The 26,419-nt window shown below is 43.9% G+C and overlaps 1 protein-coding gene and 1 long non-coding RNA gene across 2 annotated transcripts in view; one reads left to right on the top strand and one right to left on the bottom strand.

Moving 5' to 3' along the window:
• The window catches only part of TAF3 (TATA-box binding protein associated factor 3), a 184,074-nt gene extending 159,891 nt beyond the window's left edge, over window positions 1–24,183 (bottom strand). The window contains exons 1-2 of the mRNA XM_047065867.1: window positions 23,871–24,183; window positions 18,736–18,978 (exon numbers count right to left, since the gene is read on the bottom strand). Of these exons, the coding sequence (XP_046921823.1) occupies window positions 18,736–18,978; window positions 23,871–24,036 (409 nt within the window). The 5' untranslated portion in view covers window positions 24,037–24,183. The remainder of the gene's footprint in view (window positions 1–18,735; window positions 18,979–23,870) is intronic.
• On the top strand, window positions 1,354–16,080 carry LOC124501572 (uncharacterized). Its single transcript, XR_006959788.1, has 2 exons — window positions 1,354–3,979; window positions 14,581–16,080. It is a non-coding gene; the product is annotated as an uncharacterized LOC124501572 (long non-coding RNA).
• Window positions 24,184–26,419: the final 2,236 nt, after the last annotated feature.

The raw sequence follows: 26,419 nt of genomic DNA, 5'->3' as shown, positions 1-26,419 counted from the left end.
TTGTCTTCATCACCATCGTCAGAGGACAGAGATGTTGCTAACTCTTTGCATTTATTTTTGATTCCTCTAATAAGTGTAAACCGTGTCAGTTTTTCTCTTCCCCAACTACATTCAATGCAATTGAAAAGTAGAACAAAATGTCAACACTAGTCAAACTATGGAGACAGCCCAAATGCCCATCAAAGGATGCAGGACAAAGACGCTGCGGTATACATACAATGGAATATAACTCAGCCATCAACAAGATGAAATCTTGCCATTTGCAACAACGTGGATGGAGCTAGAATGTATTATGCTATGCAAAATAAGTCAATCAGAGGAAGTCAAATATCATGATTTCACTCATATCTGGAATCTAAGAAACAAAACAGATGAACATATGGGAAGGGGGGGTGGAGAGAGACGAAAGGAAACAAACCACAAGAGACTCTTAATGACAGAATAAACGAAAGGTTGAAGGCAGGTGGTGGGTAGGTGATATGCTAGATGGGGGCTGGGCATTAAGGAAGGCACTTGTTGCCACGAGCGCTGGGTGTTGTATGTAAATGATGAATCACTGAATTCTACTTTTGAAACCAATATGGCACTGTATATTAACTAACTAAAGTAGAAATAATAATAAAAACTAAAAGTAGTTTCCAGTCCTCTCTAATATATTCTTGAGGTAGAATATAATACTCTGGTCCCACAATTAGAAAAATGAGGTACAACAATATATTTCATTATTGCATCATCCTCATCTAGGCGATTCCATCATTCTTTTTAGCATAGTTGGGAATAATTGATGAGCAATGATGAGTCATAATAAAATAATTCTTATGGTGATAAAACAGCCAAATGTTTCCTGTATACAGGAAAATATAATCTATAAGAATGCACAATGTAACTTAGATTTATAAGAGTTCAATAGACCCACATGGCAATGACAAGATAGAATGTGTCTTATTCAACTTATTTAAAAAGTAAATTCTTTCTTTGTTCTTTTGAAAGCCTCTAAGAAAGAATAAATATCATGGAACGCCAATGTTTTCAAAGAGTAAGAACTGCTCAAAAATAAAACGCAAAACCTTGGAGCCAATCAACTCTAATAATAAACCAAAGGTTAAGAACACTTTTTCTCAAATTATGTTAAATGTTAATACCACACGAATTAAAAATTTTAAATGTGCGGGGCGCCTGGGTGGCTCAGTCAGTTAAGCGTCCGACTTCGGCTCAGGTCACGATCTCCCGGTTCACGGGTGCAAGTCCCATGTCGGGTTCTGTGCTGACAGCTCAGAGCCTGGAACCTGCTTCCGATTCTGTGTCTCCCTCTCTCTCTGACCCTCTCCCACTCACACTCTCTCTCTCAAAAATAAAGAAACATTAAAAAATGTTAATGTGCATAAAATCATCTATGAAATTAGAAATGTTATTTTAAGTGAAAGATGTAGTAAAATGGGTATTCTCTAGTACTAGAGGTACTATGAATTAATACAATACTTTAAAGAGGAATTTTATTTTAAAAATGTGTTTAAACTTCATTCTCTTTAACTCAGTAATCAAACTTTTTAAAGCTTCATCATAAGAAATGATCTGAAATATTGAGAAAACTGTACGAATGAAAAGTTTTTATTGCAGTGACATTTATATAAGTTAAAACTTAGAAGAGGCCTAAATCTTCAGCACAAGGGGGTAGCCCGTCAAATAGTCTTTTAAAATAATGCTTATAAAGACTATCTAGCAATGTGGAATGATACTCATCTTTATTTCAGAAGAAACCTCGCCCACTATCACTCTCTCCCTGAAGAGCTAACTGCTATGAGGCACATACTCATAGATATTCACTAAGTATAGCAAATCAAAATACCTAACGACGTTGCGTTATCGCCATACAACCATCCTATTCCAAACATACTGTTTGGGCACACCCCACTGTGACTGACAGAATCACCCAAACCAAATCACTCAAGTCTACTCTATACACCTCCTGTTCACTCCTACTGTCTAGCAAACAGAAGCCTATTTAATTTAATGGCTAGCATCGTGGAAAAAATACACTATGTAAAATTATATGCTATAATAAACTACACTAAAATGAGTATGTGTGCACACACATGCATACGTATACACAGACTTGGAGGCCGTATCGTGGTAATAGCGGTTATGTTCCAGCGGGAGATTATTTTTCTTAGTTCTAAGTTTGTAAAAAAAAAAAAAAAAAAAAACACACAACTATACTTTGAAATTCAATTCCAGTGAGATGCCAGGAAACCGGTATGATCATATACATTCATTATGGCATCGTAAAATGACCCAATTCTTGTGAACAGCAACATGTGATACATGTCAAAATCCATAAATTTGTTTATACCTTTTACCTAAAAACTCCTACCCTGGGAATTTATCATAAGGAACCAATACAAACGAAAAAAAGCAAAAAGACTGTAGTATTTAAAAACTTAAAGGTGTCTGAAAGTAAAAGAATGACTAAGAAAATTAAGGTTACGTTCTTAAAAAATAGTAGATACAAAATGCATAGAAAAAAGGAAAACACACAACATAGAAAAAAGGAAATGTTAAGCTAAAAAAGCAGAACACAAATAATGTTGAATAAACAGAGTAAAAGAAAATTGTATTAATTATTTTAACTAAGCAAATATTCTCTTCGCCACTACAAAAGTGATGCGTGCGCTGAAAAGTAAGGAAAACTGTTACGTTAAATCACGGAAAGTGCTTTCATTTTGAAAGTGAGTATCTTCTGATGGGGCTGTGAAGATCAGGTTTAAAAACGAAAACATGGAAGGAAAGTAGATACTAAGGGATAATAATTTCACATTTTAAAAAAGGAAATCTAGTTTCAGAAAAGATAACATAAGGCTTCTGCTAAATGATAAAAGGAATTCTTCTCTGGATACAAAAGTTTCCTTAAGGAAAATAAATATTAAATATGTTCATAGGTGACTGCTCCAACAAAGTTGCACGGAAGCGAAATTATTAACACAGTTGTTATTTTTCTTTCTAAAACAAGCCAGCAATGGTTTTAAGTTGTATGGTTTTTCTTAAGACTTTGAAAATGTTTTTTGGCATTTAATTGGATATTCATTAACGCTAACAGAAAAGGAAATAGTGCCACCTACTGAACTTTCGCATTAAAAAAAAGAAATCAGTATTCTTTAGGCTGTGGAACTTGCGGTCTGCAGCAACAATAAAATGGATGATAATTAAATATTGCCCAGTATATTTGAACATTACTTTTTACTACTAATACTTGATAAAAAATGAATTATAAGTTTAAATTCGTCTGATTGCCCGGACGAGAAATAATTAATGAGTGCTGATTGTGCACATGGCAGTGTATTAGCACAAACAGCAACAATTAAACAACACTATCACATAACATCACAGTGCTCATGACAAAAAAAAAAAAAAAAAAAGAGGGAAATTACTGCTGTAAGATTAGACGCAAATAACTACAGTCAAATATTATCTAAAATGAGATTCTCGAATACGTCTAAGGGTTAGAAAACGTTGATTCAAAGTTACTAAACGTAGATCCGTAAAACTAAAGTGTTATCGCTGAAAACCAATGCAAGAGACACACAGAAGTGTGAAAGATCACGGCAGAGATCTGGCCCATACACACTGCATATCCGCAGGTGTCATTCTCTTCCCCTCAAAGCTAATGATCGGATGAAATGTCCAGTTATGCTACGGCCTTCAGGGTCAGTGACTCCACGCCAGCCGGAACAAGCTCTCCCTGCAGCAGAACGTAGGGAAGCCCCCCAGGCAGAGGGGAGCCGCGCCTGCTCTCGCCACAGCACTCCACGCGCCCGGCCGGGATTCCCACGCTACACGGAACGAGGGTGGACGCCGTCACAAATGTGACTGCACTACAAGTGTTTTCTTTTTCTGGATGTAACGGCGTGACCACCATTTTGCTTGGCGCTGAGATCTTCAGGACAGCGGGTTCGAAGATCTTATTGAAGACCTACCATAGGAGGTAACCTTTTTCTCATTCATTTGTAACAATCCAAAGTTGGCTACTATTCCCATTTTATAAATGTGGCAACCAGGAGAGAGGAAAAAGTGAGTAGGCAAGCTACATTTGGAAGTTAAAAAAAAAAAAAAAAAAGAATGGCTTCAAATTGTCATACTTCAATGAAATTCCAAGTTATGAATTTTTGGAAATCAAAAATCCCATGACTAAAGTGAACATCAGGCATCACTGTACAAATGTTGTATCTAACTTCAAGTCCCAAATAATAAACAAAAACTTAATGTTTAATCTTTTAATCAAAAAAACTAATGTTAAGTGTTTTCCAGCAATTTCTGTTCTAAGAACGCAAAGAACATTAATTCAGTATCCTACAAACACAGACAGGGTCATGGTTAAAAATACTCCCTGCATCTGACGTCAATGAAGGGGGAGCCTTTGTACCCCTAGTATGGTGCCTTACTTATGGTGGGAACTCCATAAGTAAACTAGAAACAATAACAGTAAGAAAGTAAATCTAGCCTTTTTTAAAGGAGGCATATGCACAGCCCTTAACAAGCAACAAAGTATGCCGTGTCTCAGGTTCATGACAGATTATACAGTTTGAACTCTACCCTATCCCTCTTTTTCAAAAATACACGGTTATGTTCGGCCATTGCCGGAGGGATATGAGATCCATTCTAAATTTTAACTCCTGATCAGGCCCTTCTGTTTAAGACCCGGATATCTGGATTTCCTACCCAGGCTCCCAAGCTTGAAGCCTTGGCTCCTCTCTCTATCATATTCTCCACAGTCTATCACCAAATCCCATCCATCCAATAGCTCTGGAACCTGCCCCTGCCTCTGCACCTCATGTTCACCCGCCAGAATTCAGGCCCCATCATATTTCCCTTGGATGATTACAACGAGTTCATCAACAATACTCTTTTCCCACAGACTCCCCTTTCTCGAGTCTACCCTTCTCACCGGAATTTACTGATCGAAATTGTCCCAGCTTGTCCCAGCTACTGAAAAATACCCATCGATTCCCTCATTCCTTATAGAACACTGGGTAGATATCCCATATTATAATTTAAAATCCTACGTAGGGGCGGCTGGGTGGCTCAGTCAGTTGGGCGTCTCACTTGGGCTCCGATCATGATCTCATGGTTCGTGAGTTTGAGCCCTGCGTTGGGCTCTGTGCTGACAGCCTGGAGTATGGAGCCTGCTTCAGATTCTCTCCCTCTCTCTCTCTCTCTCTCTCTCCCTGCCCCTCCTCCGCTCACACTCTGTCTCTCAAAAATAAACGTTAAAAAAATTAAAAATAAAATAAAAAACAAAATCCTACGTAAATATTAGCCCAATCTTTCCTCCTCCACATAGATTGGAAGCTCTAGGAAGGAAAAGAAGGCCCTTTCTTTTTCATTCACCTCTGTATCTCCAGAAATAAGCAACACACCTGACATACAGGAGACTGTCCACAACTGCATGAATGAATAAAAAAGTGATTTTGATTCCCCTTTAGCACCAGTGACACAAGATCAGTATATAAGCACTGTAAATGAAGGAAATAGCTTTATTTCACTTTAACAGAAATAGGAAAGCTCTGGGGTGCCTGGGTGGCTCAGTCGGTTAAGCATCAGACTCTTGGTTTCAGCTCAGGTCATGATCTTGGGGCTTTGTGAGTTCGAGTCCTGCATTGAACTCTGGGCTGACAATGCAGAGCCTACTTGGGATTCTCTCTCTCTCCCTCGCTCTCTGCCCCTCCCCGACTTGTGCTGTCTCTGTCTCTCTCAAAATAAATAAACTTAAAAAAATTAAAAAAAAAAAAGAGATAGGAAAGGCTTATGTACTTAGAGCAGGTAATTAGTTAAATAAAATGCAATTACTGCACTGTCCTGAGAAGATTCAAATTCAGGAAAGCAAGACAGAATAAATCCTAACTTGTAACTAAAGCATTAACTTTGGGGTCTCACACCAAGTCAGCCACGGAACATCTATAACCCTATGCCTGACGACCTCCCTTTCTTAACACACACACATACACACACACGTTAATGAGGGAAATTTTCCAAAAAATGTAACTATGGATAAGAGAGATGTTAAACTTCCAGAAATTTTAAAATCTAGGGGAAAAAAAAAAACCACAAAATCTTTTTTTTTGTTGTTGTTCTGGTTGCCTGCAAGCGGAAAATAGGAAGCAAATGTTAAAATACTTAATGTTTCTAAGACATCTTATATGATTATTTTGTTGATTTAGAAACATAAAAACTATTTTACTGTAATATTGGAAATGTGTTCTTATTTTTACAAATCCAGACAGTTTACAGAAGAAAAAAAACTGAACAAGGGAAGAAAAATTTGACCATGTCCACTATAAATTATAGTCTATCATATCTGGGTATGATGGTACTTTTATTCTTTCTTGAAATGTAAACATGTCTATCTGAGGGATAATTTTACCGGTATGAATCCACAGCCAGAAATACCCATTATCTTTAAAAACCTACTGTAACCCGGGGCACCTTGGTGGCTCAGTCAGTTAAGCCTCCGACTTCAGCTCAGGTCATGATCTCACGGCTCCTGAGTTCAAGCCCCACGTCGGGCTCTATGCTGACAGCTCAGAGCCTGGAGCCTGCTTCAGATTCTGGGTCTCCCTCTGTCTCTGACCTTCCCCTACTCATACTCTGTCTCTGTCTCTCTCTCTCAAAAATAAACATTAAAAATTTTTTTAAAAAACCTACTTTAATCTTTATGCTGTAGATAAAAACCATTCCTAAGGGTAACAATAATAAGCAGGAAAAGTACCATGAATAAAAAAATCAAATAAGATATCAAAACATGACTTTTTCTCAAGTAACCAGACTCCAGAGATCAATTTGAAAGGAAAAGAGAAAAAGTTGAAGAGTCACGAGACAAACGTTTCTGTTTTTATACCTATGTTCCGAGAACAATACCAGGGTAACAGATGATGCTGAGACTAAGAAATCTGGGATGTGACTGTCATTTCTGCCACTTAACAGCTGGGTTACTTTGGACAAGCTACGTCTTGACACAGCTTCCCCATCATCCTGAAGAAACTTCCCGAAAGACGGCAGTAACTTTGTCCGCGTCCTGAATTTACCTCTCAGGCCTCGTCACAGGACTTGAGGTTCACGCGATAAAAGGTGGAATGCAGAATGAGTGTAGGATTTAAAGAGGAAGCAAGACCGGTGTTAAGTTCTCGAGACCAGTAAAACCAATAACACACGAAGCGTGAGGTGGAGATACACGTTACACGGGCACCACAGGAGCGTGGCGAGGGAGGGGAGCTCGGAACCAGCCTGAGTAAAGATACGCAGGCCCACAGCTCCTTTTGGGAAATAAAAGCAAGTTTGTGATCCTGGAGATGAAAGCCTGAAGCTATCGGGGGCAGGAAACCACCATGCAAACCGGACAGAAGTCTGATTTCAGAGGCCTTACCTAGGTTTTCACCAAGAGACCTGTGATTTGAACGTCATGGGGAAGTCACCAAGTGTCAGCCCTTGACAACACTTCAGACGCAACCCGCTGGCTCAGCTGCTGCAGAACCAAGGAGAACGAGCAACACAGTGCACCCAGTTAATGGCCCTGGGTACACAGGATAAACCTGGCCCAGACCCCTGCCCTCCAGCCCTGCAAGGTGGCAGGGGAAAACAGCTGAGTGTTAAGGGAAGGGCCGTGGCCTACTCTCGAAGGACTTAGACGTGAGGCTGGACTTTGGGGCCAGAAGAAACTCCGCAAGCCCGTCCGGTAAGAAAACCGGCTTGACGATGGTACCTCTCCACTTAGGAGTGTCCGACCCAAGCAGAGATTTCCAGGAACCACAGAAAGAAAGGCCAGGAGCGGGCAAGGAAGGGACATCTTATCCATCCACTTTCAATCCCAATTCTCGTGTAGGACTCGACCCGCGGGCGGTGCCCAGAAGGACAGCACTGAACAAAGTCAGCTAAATCCTAATCCAGCTCTGCTCCCCATCCACGGCATAATTTGAGGCGATGTAACTTAACGCACCCCTTTTTTGGGCTTTAATTTCTCCTCTGTAAAGTGGGAATGAAACTAGCATCTGCCGTTAGGGGCCGTTTCAAGAAGAAATGAGATAATGCTTACGAATACATCACGGGATATCTAAGATAAATCATCTGAAGGCTGCCTTTATTTTTCTGTTTTCAAATAAACACAAATATTAGTATTTTGGCATCTGAAAAACAGTACAAATGTCCTCATTAACTTTCTTCTATTCATTAAGTGATCCAAACTGTGAGAATAAACATCTTTCTCTACATGATTAAAATTTTTTTTTAATGTTTTTTTTTTTATTTTTGAGACACAGGGAGACAGAGCACGAGTGGGGGAGGGTCAGAGAGAGAGGGAGACACAGGATCCGAAGCAGGTTCCAGGCTCTGGGCTCTCAGCACAGAGCCCGATGCGGGGCTCGAACCCACGAACCGTGAGATCATGACCTGAGCTGAAGTCAGACGCATAGCTGACTGAGCCACCCAGGCGCCCCCTCTACACCATTAAAGCTATTTTCACTTCGGATGCAATAAGCCATGGCTCCCCCATCGACATAACTGGTTCTCCTTGAGAAAAAGGGTTGTTCTCTGTGACCGTAAGAGGCAGGAAGCTGACAAAGTGTTTTATGCGGTGGAATAGACATACTTCTTGTTGAACAGTTTGTTGTGGAAGATAAGGCCAGTTCAGACAAAAGATAAAGGTTTAAACAAAGGAATAAAATTAGCAGGACTGGTTACGGGAAATGAAGAAACAGAATGAGGGAAGGGGTCAAAGACACATTTCGAGCTTGAGTGACGAGGTGTTAGATGTGCCACCAACAGAGAGCATACAAGCGTGGGGGCACCTGGCTGGCTCAGTCGGTTGAGCGTCCCACAGGCTCAGGTGGTGATCTCACGGTTTGCGAGTTTGAGCCCCACCTCGGGCTCGCTGCTGTCAGCGCAGAGCCCGCTTCGCATCCTCTGGCCCCCCCACCCCTCCCTGCCCTTCCCCCACTCGCGCTCTCAAAAATAAACATTTTTTAAAAATAGAGAGTACACGTGTAGTAAGAGTGACATAACGTGTGCAGCCTTTGGCATAGAGATTTGAGGTGCCCGTGGGAAACGTGGAAATGGCCACCTGACAACTGGATATAGAGTCTGAAAGGTGTAGAGTCTGAAAGGTGTAGTAGGGTGCGAGTTTGGGGAGTCATCGTACACAGCTGGTTGTCAAAACCATGAAAGTAGATTAGATCACACACTGAAACCATATAAAGTGAGAAAAGCAATAGGTCAAGAATAAAATTTTAGGAGCACCAACATCTTAGAGGTAGGGGAGCAACATTAGATGAGCCCATGAAAGGCACAGAGACTGAATTAATAATGGAGCATTAAAGATATCTTGTCTCTGAAGAAAAGCAGTTTCAAGAAGTGCCCAACAGGTGATAAATTTCAGCAAAATAGGTTCAGTGAAGGGAATCCCGGGAAGAAAGTGGCAGGTGTGGCAACGTAGTTTTTGGATCTCCCCGAACTGTATACAAATGCAGCAACATAACGAGGTAACAAAGTATACCCATCAACACCAACCCCCAAGAGCCACAAAGGTCAAGGAGTAGCTCTCCGTGCAGGTGGGCAAACGGTGAGAAGCAAAGGGGAGACTGGCCCAAAGAGGCGGTGCTCCCTGCAGGCCGGCCGCCTCACGTGAGACGAGTGGCCCAGAAGCTGCGATGGGTGTGACTGCTTCCAGGATGGGGACAGGCAGGGGGCGGGGGACAGGAGCCCAGACAAGATCTGCAGAGGCTGCCGGAGGCTGGGCCCAGAGGTTTCAAATCCACCCCTTCACTGCTCCGTCCAGGACAGAGCCTGCGAGAAGAAACCTGCTAGGACCACACCACGACTGAGCAGAAAAGGAAGACTGACATCATGGAAAAGAGAAGATCCAAATCAAAGCAGTTAAGAAAATCGCAAGTCTCAGAAAGCAAGCTGCCTTTTCTGAGCACTAACACCCAACACCGGAAGAGGGAGCACTGGGGACTTCCTTCCCAACATTCAGAAAAACTACATTCACACACCCCATTTCTATAAGAAAAAGGAGATTAGGGGCGCCTGGGTGGCGCAGTCGGCTAAGCGTCCGACTTCAGCCAGGTCACGATCTCGCGGTCCGGGAGTTCGAGCCCCGCGTCGGGCTCTGGGCTGATGGCTCAGAGCCTGGAGCCTGTTTCCGATTCTGTGTCTCCCTCTCTCTCTGCCCCTCCCCCGTTCATGCTCTGTCTCTCTCTGTCCCAAAAATAAAAAAAATAAAAACGTTGAAAAAAAAAATGAAAAAAAAAATGAATAATAAAACATGTACAGAGAGAGAACTACCTCCATATTAAAAAGTGACTCTGATTAAATCAGGTAAAATCAACACGCAAACTATCAGTAATACTGAAGAGCCATAAAGCAAAATGCTGAAAATACAGTGTTTTGAATCCAGTTTTAAAATATGAGCCACCATGAGGGGCGCCTGGGTGGCTCAGTCGGTTGGGAGTCCGACTTCGGCTCAGGTCATGATTTCACACTCTGTGAGTTCAAGCCCCACATCGGGCTCTGTGCTGACAGCTCAGAGCCTGGAGCCTGTTTCCGATTCTGTGTCTCCCTCTCTCTCTGCCCCTCCCCAGTTCATGCTTTGTCTCTCTCTGTCCCAAAATAAATAAACGTTGAAAAAAAAAAATTTTAAAAAAGAAAAAGGAGATTAAATCACCAAAACAACATCCCTACAGACGACGAAAGTTCACAAGAAACATCCTCAAAAACCAGATGAAAACACTTATCGTACTATTTTTACATGGTCTAAAAGACATGAAAGAACATAAATCAAAATTAGAAAAACTAAGAAATGAGGTGACGGAATTCAAGAAAGTAGCTGTGTGGTCTGACAATGTGTATATGGTGCAATCGTAGGACTGCACGAGCAAAACAAACAGACAAACCCAAATTGGAACCTGTTTCGGTCATCATGAAGGACAGTGTTAGTGTCACCGCCATACGTGTCATCTAGGATACGGGAGAGGAATACTTTGGAATGTTCTGATTATATCCTCTTGTTTCTCCCTGGGAACCAGAGTACTAGTTATGGACAAGAGCATCTACTGACCTGACAGTAAAACACCCCATTGGCCTGAATTTGAGTTGCAAATATCTGTACGAACTCATGAGGCTCCCTCCCTGTTATCTGTCTATCCACATACACCGATACATTTATTTTTGAGTATATGTATTTACCTACTGCCTAGAAACAATGACCAGTAGTAACAAGTACTCCTAGTACCCAGATTATGGACTTGAAATACCATTTCTCCCTGGAAAATGATTGCAACTGTGGGACAAGAACATACAAGATAAGCCGAAAACACTGTGATACGCGAGGCTGCAAGGACGCTACTGAAGGCTACTAGCGTCACGTGAGAAGGATTCAGAAGCCAGACTGAAGAAGCCGCCGCTGGCCAAAGATGGGACAATCGAGCTGCAATACGGGTAAGTCTTGGAAAGGAAGAAACCTACCAGATATGTTTAAAACTATGAGTTCATAATGATATTTTAAAAAATAACTAATCGGTCCTCTATGGATGATAAAGGGACCAATTAATTGTCTTGAAAACTGGGTATACAAAATGAAAGAGCATTTCACCTTCAAGCATTTACCTTCCTTCCCCTGGATGAGCTGTACCACCAAGTAACTAAACAGTGAATGAGGGAAAGGCTTCCCTCATGACATTATGCTACCGAGAGAATGAAATAAAAACGAAATGATAGAATATTGCTACCTTGCAACTCCTAAGGGATTAATGCTTGCACCGGGCATCAGGCATCAACCAACGCTGCTAACATCAAGCAAGTGAAAACGAGGCGTTATCAGCCTCCTGGCGAAGGAGCGCAACAGTCCATGTATTGAACCGGGGTCTGATTAATCCTCAGATTCTCACTGCCAGTGTGCAAAAACACACTGAACTGCGCTATGAGCACATGATCAGCAAAATCCACTGTGGGAAATCGCTCTGGTCAAATGACCCAGATTACTCAACAAATAAATGAAATGGTAAGAAAAAGAAAGGGATTTGGCAGGGGCAAGTGTTGGGGGACCTGAAAGATGAAAAGAGACTGAAAAGGCACGTAACATTTTAGGAGGAGGGTGAAGCAATTAAACTAAAGGACCTAGGGACACACATTTCATGGATAAAACTAAAGACAAGCAGGAAGTAATGCCTACAAGGGTAGCCCAGTGGTCACTTCTGGGGGACGGACGAGGGACTGTGACTGCAGTTGGGCACACGGGGTTGGGAGGAGCTTCTGGGTAGTTGGCAGGGTTTCATGTCTTGAACTGGGACATGATTTATTTATTTATTTTTAACTTTTTTTTTTTTAACGTTTATTTATTTTTGAGACAGAGAGAGACAGAGCGTGAACAGGGGAGGGGCAGAGAGAGAGGGAGACACAGAATCTGAAACAGGCTCCAGGCTCTGAGCTGTCAGCACAGAACCCGACGCGGGGCTTGAACTCACGGACCGTGAGATCATGACCTGAGCCGAAGTCAGACGCTTAACCGACCAAGCCACCCAGGCGCCCCGAACTGGGACATGATTTAAAAGGTATTTGCCTTACAATAATTCATGAAGCTACCTCTCCCCCAAAAAAAGAGCAGGTAGGACAAACAATTTCATTTAGGTCAGGCATTTAGGTAGTAATTGGTGATCTCAGTGAGGGCTGTTTCAAGAAAGGGATGGGAGCAGAAGTCAGAGTGCAGCAGCTTGAGAAATAAATGGTAGGTGTCAGACGCAGAATTTTGACTTAAGGAGTCACAACGTCTCGCGTGAAAAGATCTAGAAGGATTCATGCTTGTTAAACAAGATTACTCTTGGGAAATGGGAGTATAAGGAAAGTGAGCAGGACCTTTTATTTTAAACTTAATACACTTGGTTGGAGTGCCTGGGTGCCTCGGTTGGTTGAGCGCCTGACTCTTGACTTTGGCTCAGGTCACGATCTCACGGTTTATGGGTTTGGGCCCCGAGTCGGGCTCTGCGCTGGAGGAGCAGAGCCTGCTTGGGATTCTTTCTCTCACCCCCACCCCCCACCTCTGTTCCACCCCTGCAAGCATGCACTCTCTCTCTCTCTCAAAATAAATAAATAAATAAATAAACAAACAAACATTTTTAAAAAAAAACCCTTTAATATACTTGGGCAATAGTTAATTTTTCAACACATTTGTTACTTTTGTTAATTATTTTAAACTTGTAAACGTTATTTTTTAAAAGGACTTCATACTAAAACCAGGCACCTCTGGGGAAGAAGAGACACATCAAAAGGGCTCCAAATAATTTCTGCGGAAGAGTTTAATGGATGGAGATACTCCACCTTCAGGGAGGGGCGTATAACTCCCAACTCCTTATGTGTGGGCTGCACAGGGCAACTTCTTGCCAAAGAGGACAGCATGGAAAGGGGGGAGAGAGTAACTTCAAGCGGAGAAACTGCACAGACACTACCTCGGCCAGGTGATCAAGGTCAACACTGACACTGATAAATCATGTCCACAGTGATACAGCGTAATGACAATGGAGTCTTCCTCTCCAAAACTAGTAACCCAGTCTGATCATGAGAAACACCTCGAATTCCAATAAAGGGGCATCCTATAATATATCTGACTGGTACTCCTCGAAACGGTCAGGGTCATCGAAAACAGGGAAAGTCTAAGAAAGTCACAGCCAACAAGAGCCAACAAGGCATGACAATAAAATAATGGGCATCCCGGATGGGGGCCCTGGCACATAAAAAGGACGTTAGGTAAAAACTAAAGATAATGGATTTTAGTTAAGAATAATGTATCAATACTGGCTCATTGATTATAATAAACGTAGCACACTAACGTAAGAATAATAACAGGGGAGGGGTGCCTGGGTGGTCGCTTAAGTGTCCGACTCTCGATTTTGGCTCAGGTCATGATCTCACAGTTCACGGGATCAAGCCCTGCACTGGGCTCTGTGCTGACAGCGTGGAGCCTGCTTGGGACTCTCTCTCCCTCTCTCTCTCCCTCCCCCTCCCCCACTCGCGTGTGCACACACATGCACACACACCCCCCAATCAAAATAAATAAATAAATAAATAAACATTAAAAAATAACAGGGGAAACTGGGTACAGGATATAAGGGAACTCTGTCCGTATCCTCTCAATTTTTAGGTAAATCTAAGACTATTCTAAAGAATAAGGAGGGGTGCCTGGGTGGCTCAGTCGGTTAAGCGTCCGACTTCGGCTCAGGTCATGATCTCACGGTCCCTGAGTTCGAGCCCCACGTTGGGCTCTGTGCTGACAGCTCAGAGCCTGGAGCCTGCTTCAGATTCTGTGTCTCCCTCTCTCTCTGACCCTCCCCTGTTCATGCTCTGTCTCTCTCTGTCTCAAAAATAAATAAAAAACATTAAAAAAATTAAAAAAAAAAAAGAATAAAATCGACTTAGAAATTTTTAGAAATAGAAACCCTAAACGCAGCAACGGTATAATATCTTTACCAAGTTTAAGTTCAGATGGATACGTTTCTTGCCATAAGCAAAGCCCAGTAAATGGTTTCCATTTCTCCTGTCCTCACACAGGTATGCTGAATCCATCAACAGACCACCTAGAAGACTCTCACAGACCAGCTGATCTAGTCACCGCACTCAGAACCCAACGACGACTCCGGCAGAAGATGCTATTTTCAGACGCTGCTCAGCACACCAGAACAGGGAGCAAAAAGTACGTTACTCATGTGAATCTGCAAGTGTGTATGGCAAGCGGAGGAGAGAATGTTCTTGGATAAAACACAGGTACCGGCCATCAGAACTGTAACAGTCCAAGCGCAGTGTGCATTTAAAAAACACTTTCAAAGCGGTCTCATTTCTAAACATCGAACTGGATACAGCAGGCAAAAACTCCTTCCGTATCATCTCCTCCTGCATCATCTCCGTGCCACGGTCCACTCGCTCCTCAGCCAGGCATCCACCCCGGCCCAGCTCTCAGGTGTGCATTCCCTCGGCCCCTAAGCCCATGGTGAACACCATTCTAGATTTATCCTGATTGCAGACTTACTTCACAAATGTGGATCGGATTTCACCTACAAACTGCTTAAGAGTCAGGAAGGTGAAATGGGAAGAGAGCTCACACTGCTGCGTCTGTGTCTCACGTCCGATTCTATACAAATGACTCACAGAACCTGTCACTTAATCCTCACGAGCGTCCACGAGGTAGATATTCCTAAGCCTATTTACAGATGATGAACGGAAAGTTCCGAAAGGCACGGCGACCTGGTAAGACGATAAACTCAATGAGCAGCTGGGTGGCTCCCCGGGGCCCACGATGTCTGTACCAGCACCTGTCCCTACCCCTCACCAGAGCACCCCCACCGCGGCAGGCAGACAAGACGCTCCAATGCTTCTCCGCCACGAGCCAAGTCGAAGGGTCAGTAAGTGGGTCGTCTCCTGACAGTACTTTGCTAATGATATTTTACGACCAAAGTCTGGCCCTGTCTGTGGCTCTCAAGGAAAACAAACAACCTGGTGAACAAGCATTATCATCCCAGGTGTGATAATAACGATCCCACCCTCTGCACCGAGAACCAGAAGACGAGGGGCTTTCTAACAGGCTGTACCCGTGGGGAAAAGAAAGATTTCAGATTGTAAATGATTTATTAAATTGACTTGGGAGGCTATATTAAAAAATGGTAACTCTAGGACTGCATTTTATATCCCTTCCCTGAACGGGAGGAAAAGGTTTGATAAGCATCTTATTGTCCTGCCCGTCACTTATTGCAACCTTACGAACCATATGCATACCTTATGAATCAGCAGTATTTCTGCTCCTTGGAGAATGTGTAATTGTTGTTAGCTGAAAAGGGAGTGTTCAAGGCTTATGCTATTTCTTCTTAAAATGTTTATAATTTCTTTTGCCTAAAACTTCAAATGAAGTAAGATTCTCTTCTTGCTTCAAATGATCCAGGAGAGAAACTCAAAAATTTACTGCAGTAATTTCAGATCGAAGTCAGTATCTAAAATCCCTAACCACGAATTTCCTTGTGTATCCTCTGCATGCTATGAAAATAAAACAAGTGGGAATAAGTACTTAAGAGTTGACTGTTATCAAAGTTCTGAGCTTAACTTTCAGTAGTGAGCTTGACAGAACTTATTACATTATTAAAAATGACTCAGTAACTCTCTAAGTGAATAAACGCAGGTTCTGCACGGAGCAACGAAGAGCCTGAATCATGGATTAAGATAAATCAAACGTCCATCTGAGTCCACATTCTGTAAAAGGCCAGAAGAAACATTAAGCGATTTATTAAATAGGAGGTATAAGACGAGACCGAAAGATACGTAAACCACAAAATGGATTTAGAAAGCTCCAAAAGGCACAGAGAAAATGGACGAGAATGTTTTAAGCAGAGAAGATAGTAGCTCCTGTTCAGAAACAGGCCAGCTGAGAGTGCACCGAAGTCCTGGCTGGCCAACCTTACCACGGATCCCCTGGTATGAAATCCATGATCACCCATCGTCCAGACAATCGCTAAGTACCAGTTACTTAGGCCAGCTCCGCTCCGTTAGTCTCCTCCTGTGTGACACCTTAACTTCTCTCCCAGCGCTGGATTACTGTTCATGTTTTCTGAGCACAATTCCAAAGTTTGTACTTCGTGTACTTCTAAGTGGCCTTTCAGCTAAAAATTTCGGAGCCACTCAAAGATGACTCTTAAAGCACAAGAGGGCACATCATGGACTAACAGCGCTGCTTTCATGAAGATGTCTAGGATGCTTAATCAATCACACTGAGTGACAACAGCAAAGAAGGAAATTCCAGGCCTCCTTGACATTCACATCTGGAAGTGAAAATGGAACCCTCTACAATCCAGCTACTAACCGGGCCTCTGCCCAAGAAACCCTCTTTTGATAATGTTGATACTGAAATGCATTTGTTATATTTTTAAAGTAAACAAATATATGCTTAGAGAAGTTGTAACAAAGACAGGCTTCTAAGATCAAAGACGCTGCCATAGGGAATGAGGGGTTTACAAGGACAGACTTTCCACGGGGGTTATAAAGAGTAAGATTCAAATACAAATAAATTCAAAGGTGAGGAGGAGACAGAATCTTAAACAGTTACTGAGGGAAGTTGGGATGACTGAGATGCATGTGTACATTTCTAAGTTCAAGATTTAACTCAGTTCAAGAACATGTATGGAAGGCACGCTTTGTGGGATACTGATTCCGGTGAAACTGATTCCTGCTTTCAGTGGGTATTAAATCCCCAAGACCATGTGGTGGAGACGTGCAAAGCTGACAAGCAAAGTCAACTTCCCAAGCAACTCTTATCAGAAAACTATGACACCTCCCAGGGCGCCTGGCTGGCTCTGTCGGTTAAGTGTCCAATTCTTGATTTTGGCTCAGGTCACGATCTCATGGTTTGTGGGTTCGAGCCCGGGGAGGGGCTCTGTGGACAGAGCTGTCCGCTCTCTGAGGACAGCGAGGAGCCTGCTTGGGATTCTCTCTCTTCCCCTCTCTCTCTCCCCCTCCCCTGCTCGTGCTCTTTCTCTCCCTCTGGAAATAAACAAAAACTCTGAAAGAAAGAGACAGAAAGAGAGAAAGAGAGACAGAAAGAAAAGGAGAAAGAAAGAAAAGTATGACACCTCCCTATCCAAATTTTCACACGGCCGCAGCTAGCAGCAAGCACAGATACGCTGCTTCATTCTCGACACATTTAATTACGGCGCCCGCGCTCGTCGATACGGCCGCCGCACCCAAGATCCAGAGTATGTGATGATGACATACCAGCCCACGATAAATCTCTACAGTGGAGGGCCAGTTTTTGCCCAGTTCTTCAAATGAGGCAACACTGACACACAGATTGTCAAACAGTTTAAAGCTAGCCCTGAAACAAACGGGGAACACTCCAGAATGCCATTGACGTGGAATAGGAGATTATGAGAAGTGAACTGTAAGAAAGTGGAACCTTAGGGCATTGCTGGTGGCAGGTAAAATGGTATAAATGTAAAGGTAAAAAGGGAATGAACTGCAACTTTTCCATTCTTACAAGAAAAAGTATTGCGTATCGATCGACCTGCACGAGACCACGAACTACTTACGTATCTCTTCAGAACCTCAGTGAGCCTACACGATCAACATGTAAAACCACGCAGGGGAAAAGGGGCTCTGCGATGATCAACTAGTCTGCCTCATTAGCTGTTACACTTTTTAATCAAAAATTTCATACGGCCAAACAACACACACCTCTACTCATCGTTTAAAAATGGAGCTAACGCTGCGTAACGCTAGTGAATATTCACTCACTCACTGTTCCCAGTATCATCCAACTCACATTTACGAAAATGAGGCGAGGAAAAGAACCGCCCCAATTTTCCTTTATGTTGCAGAGGTTTTCTGACTTATTTAATACCCCGTTCCCATACAATGCATCTACTGAGAAGCTTCTCTCTGTGATCACATTCTGTTCTTCCCTACTTAAAATTTACGGAGGAAATAAACGCCTCATTAGACATAACCTTGCCTGTGCCATGGCTCTCCCTCATACCGCCAGTGCAAGTGTCTGTTGGCTTAAATGTCAGACCAATTTGTAAATAACCTTAAAATATTTTGATTACATTTCTAGAATTTATATGCTGGCATAGCATTTTATGGAATTCAGTCAGGAAAACTAGGAAGACTAAAAACCCATCAAGATAGTTAACAAATGTAGGAGTAAGAAACAAACAAGAAATCACAAACCTTCTTGTGAAGACACAATGGGTGGCATGTAATCAGGAATGTATTCTTTTCTTTCCTCTGCATCTTTACTTCCGGGTTGAGGAAATTGAAGTACATTGTTCTTACTGACAGGAAATGAAGGAATTTGATGTGGGAAAGTGACAGGTTCAATATTGTGAATATAGTCTTCTAGTTCATGAAGACTAACCCCCATAAGCTGGAAAGCTTCGCTGACATCATCCAAAATTGGGTCTGTTCGGCCATCTGGAACAAAGTCAAAAGCCATGCAAATTATTTCAAGAAAATTCCACGAGTATTGTTTTTTAAATATCAAGAAAAAGTATTACGTTCATATGTATCTCAGAGTCAAACACAGTACATATATTTAAGAGTTTTTGGAAAGAATTTAATAGATTTTAAAGAAAACCTCATACTGTTTACAGATTGGAAAGGTGATTCCTAAAGTCAGCTTGAAATCTGATCTGACCGCCAGATAATTCATTCTAACAGTCAGCTAGCACAGAATACATCATCGGAAGCAGTTGACGGGGGAACAGTGGCTGACAAAATGCAAATGCTCAGTAAATGTTACTATTACTATTTTTCCATCGAACAACTAGCACCCTGGGCCAAGTAGATGTCCACTACACTTTCACCACTGTTCACTGATGCCTCTCTGGAACCCAGCACAGTGGCCAACATATAGTTGGTGCACAGTAGGTATTTGTGGGATGAACTACCCTGGTTCCTCCCCTCCCATCCCGGGGGTCACTGTCTCCGGTTTCAGCGACCCGCAGTCCCAGCGGTCCGGAAGCAGATGCTCATCCTCCTGACTTATCATCAGAAGGTCAGGAATAGGCCCACCCCTACTACAATACCTACGTCGTTCGCCTCACTGCGCCGTGTCACGGACGGATTTTATCAGCTCACATCACAAGAAGGGTGAGCACAGTACATTCAGATACTTTGAGAGACAGAAAAAGATCACTCACATAACGTTTGGTGCAATATACTGTTATAACTGTTCTAATTATTATTGGTTATTGTTGTTATTATTTTAATGTGTCTAATTCATAAATTAAACTTCATCACAGATATGTAGGTACAGGAAAAAAAAAAAACCCAACATAGTATATACATAGGGTTCCGTACTATTCATGGTTTTAGGCATTCGTGGTTTTAGGGGGTCTTGGTATGTATCCCTCGTGGAGGAGGGGAGACCACTGTTTGCCACTGAGCCAAGTTTTTAAATCCAAGAGAATTTACAGAAAACACGTATATCATAAAGATAATTTATATATACAATTTAAATGTCATTAGAAGACAAGATATAAAGTTCAGGTGAGGTTCACTTTACAAAAGTGGTTTATTTATTTATTTATTTATTTTTACTGAAATCTATGATCACTTCAAACTCAGTATGTCTGAACTTAAATCATGCTGTAAAATGAAAGTAACCCAAAGTTCATAAAAATTTAGACACATGCTTGCTCGCGCCTACGAGAAAAGTTCTGGAAGGATATGCGTCCAACCATTAACAGTTGAAGGGGCTGAGCACCGGGGCACAGGGGGAAGCGGGAGACTTTCCCTTCTGACCTCAAACACTTCTGTAGTCTCTGAATTCCGCTACAGGTAGGGGTTAGTTACTCCCATGATGCAGAAAACAGAAGGGATAAATAAAATCAGTATTCATTCTTCCTCTTGACGACATGGTTAAGATGAGCTAAGAGAATAGTCCTTCTATTCCTATGAAAAGCTTTCTTCTCCTCAGTCCAGAAAAAAATGAACATCTTGAATTTGTCCATATGCTTCGCCAATTTCAACCCAGGGCCTTTCGGTTCTCCCCCCTCCCCCCTCCCCCCATTTTGGGCCACAGATTTCAGAACTTTTTCTGTATCTCTATTCCTACCATCGCCCTCTCATTCAGCTTCCAGTTCTCGTCACTGGAGTCTCTCTTGCACCTTGCACTCAGTGAGAGCGCCATCTTCTTAAAAGACCGCTCTTACCACACTGTTTCCGTCCTCGGAAGCATGCAGTGCTTCCCACCAACGTCTTCATTCCCTCACCGTCCCTCCCAAAGCGGATTTCACCCCGCTGTCCATTTTCCTGTAACACCTTCCTAGTGAACCGGCGACACGTGTCAGGCTGGCCACCTCCCTGGCCCCCCCATCACACTCCATCCGACCTGGATGTCCCAGGTTATGCTCTTCTCTGGCCTGGGGTCCGCTCCACTCCAAATCTCAGCCTTCCCGGAAGTAATCCTGCCCCAGCCCACGGCCCACGCCCACCTCTCCTTCACCTCAGTCCCTTTGCATTCACTGCCCATACCAGGCAATTGGTGAGTGACAAGTGCTAGTCCCGAAGGGTCATTCTGAAATATTCAGCACCTACTTTCAGTGCACACGCACATACTTAATCCATAATACAACGCACGGAGAAACATCTGCCCTGCGTGCTTTCAGAAATCATTACCTTAGGGAAATTTTAAAATGCATTATTCGTTGAATTAATGGCAACTTCCGATACTTGCTGTAACTTGAGAGTCATTTTTTAAAAAGGAGCGAACGCCACCAGTTTGTTTTGTTCACAGTCTGCACCCCTGTCCCCACCTTGTGGGCAGGGGCTGTGCCTTAGGACATCCAGGTCTGCAACGCAGCGCTCAGTTCTTAGTGGTCCTCAGTCAGTGTTGTCAAAAAAGACAAAGAGGAGTTAAAGGATTTAAAGAATACAAGACTCCATAGTGGTAACTGGAGGACAAAATTTGAGTTTAAAACTAGCACAGTGTAGGAAAAAGAACCTAACAAAAAATCTGTAACTAATAAATATACCCGGGATCAGCATTGCTAATAAGCCACAAAACCATGATGGAGGATAATGAACCTGATAGTCACATTCTCACTAAAAGCAAGGAAACTGACTACACAAACCGGGTAATTAGAAAAGGGGTTGACATTAACACAGGACAACGATCACTTGGTGACCGTGGAATACCTGGTTACTTACAATGCCAGCGCATGTTCTGGTTCTGTGTAGAAGGCAGGAAAGGCAGCTATGTGTTCAGGGGATATTTTCATTACCCCAAAATACAGAACATCTGCCCTTATTTAGGGAATTTGGTAGCCAAAACTTAAGCTGGACTCCGCGTGACCGCAACAGTAGTCTCGCGGACCATGGAGGAGGGAGGGAAAAGAAGCGAAAGCCAGGAGAGTATTGTGCTGGCGGTGTATTGTCAAGACATGGGTGAAAGAGAGTTATTACTTCGCGGTTCCAAATTTAGATGAGAGGGATCAGTGAAATCAGGCATTCCCAAAATACATTACTTTGGAACTCAAAAAGTCAGGTGACTAAATAGCTATTATGGTAGTAGGTTATCAGTTCATTCACTTATTTCCTGGGTGCCTAGTAAATTATGGCACCATACTAGGTTAGAGAACACAGATGCAATAAATTTGTCGCCTGGGGAGAGGAAAGGAAAGGGTGAGAGAGAGAGAGAGACACAGAGAGAGACATGGATGATTACAAAGCAAGATGTTAACACACCGGAGTATGCACAGAATTATGGGAGCAGATGACATGAGTTTCTTAAATTGTGAGTGAGTCTCAAAACACAAGTAGTACTACTGGGGGGCCAGAGGAGGGGGGTGAAGGACACTCTAGGAAGCCGCACGCGTCTATATAGGAACGGATAGCTTAAAACGGTTTTGGATGAGGCCGGTGGCTCAGCACGGTTGAAATTAGGATAGCAGCAGATAAGAAAAAGCTGGCTCACAGAGAAAACCACGTGCTGCTGAAGAGTTTTATTGGATTTTCAGCCTGTAACCGATGGAGTACCAATTAAAATATTTTTAAGCATGACACCCGTAGGGGCATCTGGGTGGCTCAGTCGGTTAAGCGGCCGACTTCGGCTCAAGTCATGATCTCGCGGTCCGTGAGTTCAAGCCCCGCGTCAGGCTCTGTGCTGATGGCTCGGAGCCTGGAGCCTGCTTTGGATTCTGCATCTCCCTCTCTCTGACCCTCCCCCGTTCATGCTCTGTCTCTCCCTGTCTCAAAAATAAATAAAACGTTAAAAAAAAATTAAAAAAAAAAAAAAGAATGACACGTGCAAATGTGTGTTGGGGACGGCTTGTTGCGGTCCTACCGTGGAAGCTGGAATGGAATCTGGGGCCTAAGAAGCAAAGTGTGTCTGTGGGTCTCAATCCTCCAGTCTCAGAAGGAACCTCCTTGAGAAAGCACAACATCCCAGGGAACGCGTCACTCGGTTCTCCAGCTTACCACTTTGGGTAGTGACCTGAAATTGAAGTGACTGGGACTTGCCCCTACACACACACTTCACTTCACATCAGTGAGATGTGGTTTCTGTTAAATACTCCGAATTATTAAACGCCATCAGCTATAAATACTGCCAGACACTCACTTAAAAAAAATAAATAAACACTGCAGCCCAGACTATCTGGGGACCCTTGTAAATCGCCTGCGTTCCCTCTACCCCACTTGGATAACCACTGACATAAAAACACAAAGGAGGAAATCGATGAGTAACGGAGAAGTAAGTGAAAGTTAATCTAAGTGAAACTGACAAAGGTGGCCTTGGGAAAGCGAGCGCAGAGATGCTCTCTATGAAACGGGCAGATGCAGAAAGGAGAGGCAGTGTCCCCAACGGAGCAGAGCTGTCAACGAGTATGTGTTGTTATGAGCTGAAGAATGGCTAGCCTTGTAAGAAACGGCCGGTAGACGGAGCGCCTGTGACAACTAGTTGTAGTAGTTTGCGGGCAAGGGAGGAGAAGGACCAAAGTAAAGGAGGCTGCGAGGCATTCTGGAGGTGGTTCTACACGCAGCAAAAACGAGACGGTGAGGAAAAGACCGATGCTTGCTTCCGATCAGAGAGGAGGTGAGGGAGGGTGTGGAGCTGAGAGCGGGGACAGGGGTCCCGGGCTGGAGGCGGGAAGTTAGTGGATGAGGGAGAGGCACCACAGCGATGACTGGAGTTTCCAGGGGCAGCGGAACCCGAGGGGCGTCAGAGGCCGAGAAAACACCCGATCTCGGGGTAGGGGGACAAGGACGAACATCTCGGAGACGCTGAGATAGAGAAGGGAAGACCGGAGGTGTCACTCGTGACTGGCCAGAGGCAGCCCTCCCGCACCCAGCCCGGTACTCACACAGCTCAGAGTACCGATGGCAGCCCCGTCCCAACTGCTGCAGATAGCGCTGCAGCACGTCCGTGAGGAGGTGGCAGGCGCTGAGTTGCACCGAGTCCCAGCCCAGCGCCTGGCAGATCTGCGCCACCGAGACCCTCAACAACGACCTGGAGTAACTCTCGCACATCCCGCTCCGTGGACTCCACCGCAGCCCTTGCTGCCACTCTCTCCACCCCCACCGCCTAACCTTAGCAGAGCCCTCGATTCATCCTCTAGGGCCCCCGCGGCGGGGAAATCGTCCCCCCGACCCCTGGCGACCACCTCAAAGCGCCAGCAGCACGGAGCGCGCCAGCCTGAGAGCCGCCATTTTGGACTCGCTCCGCCTCCCGCTGGACGGTCGCCGGGGCGAGGCAGCACTAGTCGAATGCTGAGCGCGCCAATGAGGAAGCTCCGCCCTGTTGGAGCAGAGCGATGGTGTCGGGAGCGACTGTCGGGCCTGGGAGGATGCAGGAAACGGCTTGTGCTGAGCGCAGGTGGAGGAGGCGCCCGAGGAGGCAGGTGCTTGGGGCCTTCCCGGGTGGGCTCGCTTGGAGGGGAAGGGAGAGGGGACAGTCAGTGGTTTCGGGGCGAAAGAGGTACTCAGGATAGGAAATTGAAATCCGAGTGTTAGAGAGAAGTGGGAACCCGAGAGGTTGTGAGTGCAGCAGGGGCGGGATTTGGAGCGTGGGAACTGAGGTGCTCCCCCAAATGCAGATCTGATCCGATCTGATCTTGCCTATGCTGATGCTTACCACTGTACAGGCTAAATGAAGTCCCTGATGCTCAGAGATTAGAGTCAGGCGAGCGAGACTCTAGCGTCGGTGCAAAATTTAGGAGAGCACCAGAAAACTGAAGATCAGTCATATTTTAATATAGTATTTTTTAAAAAGCCAAACGACTGCCCCCCCCCCCGAATTCCTGCATCACTCGCCTCATTCTCATCCCACCCCTGGGTCCAGTACAACTCAATTGCCTACACAGTCTGAACAAGTACCTTAAATCGATGAAGCAGAGATTGGGGGAGAGACTGGGGGAATTGTTGCCTACCCCAGACCCTTCTCTCAGCCCCAGCCAAGTGTTTGCCCTATCTCTTCAAATTGCCACAAATCGAGACTTTGTGATAAATATCTCGAGTTGTAAATGTTAGGTATACGTGTCTAAAGTTTTAATTTGCAAGCCAAACGAATCCCACAGCAAAGCCAGATTCAGCCTGTGGGTAGCCAATTGTAATGGCTGATCCAATGGCCTCTTAAATATGCCCTTTTGTGCTCCCCACCCACTTCAAGCTTCTGGAGTGTTCCTTCCTCCCTTCCCCTCATCTCCTCTGTATTTCTCTGTGAGTTTCTTTATTCTTATATCTGGCACAGTGGATTTAGTATTTGAGTTTATGCACCTTTCCCAGTAAATTGTGTTTCTGAGTGGTTCTACATTCTCCCTACAGGGAATATTCCAGAACTTTGAACATAACGGATACTCGATTTTTAAAGTCTTGAAAACACAGTCGAGCCAAAATGTGGTGCTTCAGCCAAATGACAGTTCTGCAGAGAACTGCTCGGTGGCAGGTGCCTATAATACCTTTTCACCGACACTTGCGTCTTCAAGATTATCAGGGACCTTTTGGATACTAACTCTATGGGACACTTTGAAGTCCCATACTTGGCTTGACGGCCTTACTTGACCATTTTGTAGCCATTTGATAGTGTTGGACACTACTTTAATTTTGAAACTCTCTTCTACCTTGGATTTCACGACACCTTGCTCTCTTGCTGACCCTCCAGAAGTATTGAAATTCTGGATACTCCTCTACATCTCTATGTTAGACTCCTCTTCATTTGCCTCTGTGTGTGTGTGTGTGTGTGTGTGTGTGTGTGTGTGTGTGTGTGTGTTCAACTCCTTAATCTTTTATTTCGGAAAATTTCAAACTACAGAAAAGTCTAAGCACAGGTATATACTTCACCTAGAGTCATCAGTTGCTACTGTTTTGTTACATTCACTATATACAGGTACACACATACTTTTCTTTTTTCAGAACAGTTTGAAAATAAGTTGCAAACATCATCACACTCAGTCCAGAAACACTTCAGCTTTTATCTCTGCAAGGCAAGGACATTCCCCTACATACCCATATGTCACAGGTTCAGTGCTTCAGGAAGTCATTTCTGAGTGGAGGTCAGCCGGCAGGTTTATTAAGGAGTGCTCCTGGGATCATCCCCTGTGCAAGGGGAGGGGATTGCAATCACGTTCAGGGCCAATCCCAGGGGAATTCTAACGCTGGGTTGGTGTTTCAGATCTGTCGTGAGTTGGCACAAGGGGGCTGGGTCTTCACGTTCCCATGTTGATAAGTTATTGTATGAGGGCTGCCCGGGAAAGGGTGTGTGGTCTTGGACAAACGTGTTCTCTGCACCTGAGGCAATTCAGGGAAAGCTCAAGTCCTTCATTCCTGCGGGGATCTGAGCAGCACATAAGATTCAGTCCTGTCTTGTCCTATATGTTCGGGCTACCATAACAAAATACTACAGGGTGGGTAACTT

This window comes from Lynx rufus, unplaced genomic scaffold, assembly GCF_022079265.1.
Source record: "Lynx rufus isolate CCGP_SWC_20201006 ecotype Redwood Valley unplaced genomic scaffold, mLynRuf1.p SCAF_7, whole genome shotgun sequence".
Taxonomy (NCBI): domain Eukaryota; kingdom Metazoa; phylum Chordata; class Mammalia; order Carnivora; family Felidae; genus Lynx; species Lynx rufus.
The sequence above is the reverse complement of the archived record's forward strand: the minus strand, read 5'-3'. Positions and strand labels throughout refer to the sequence as shown.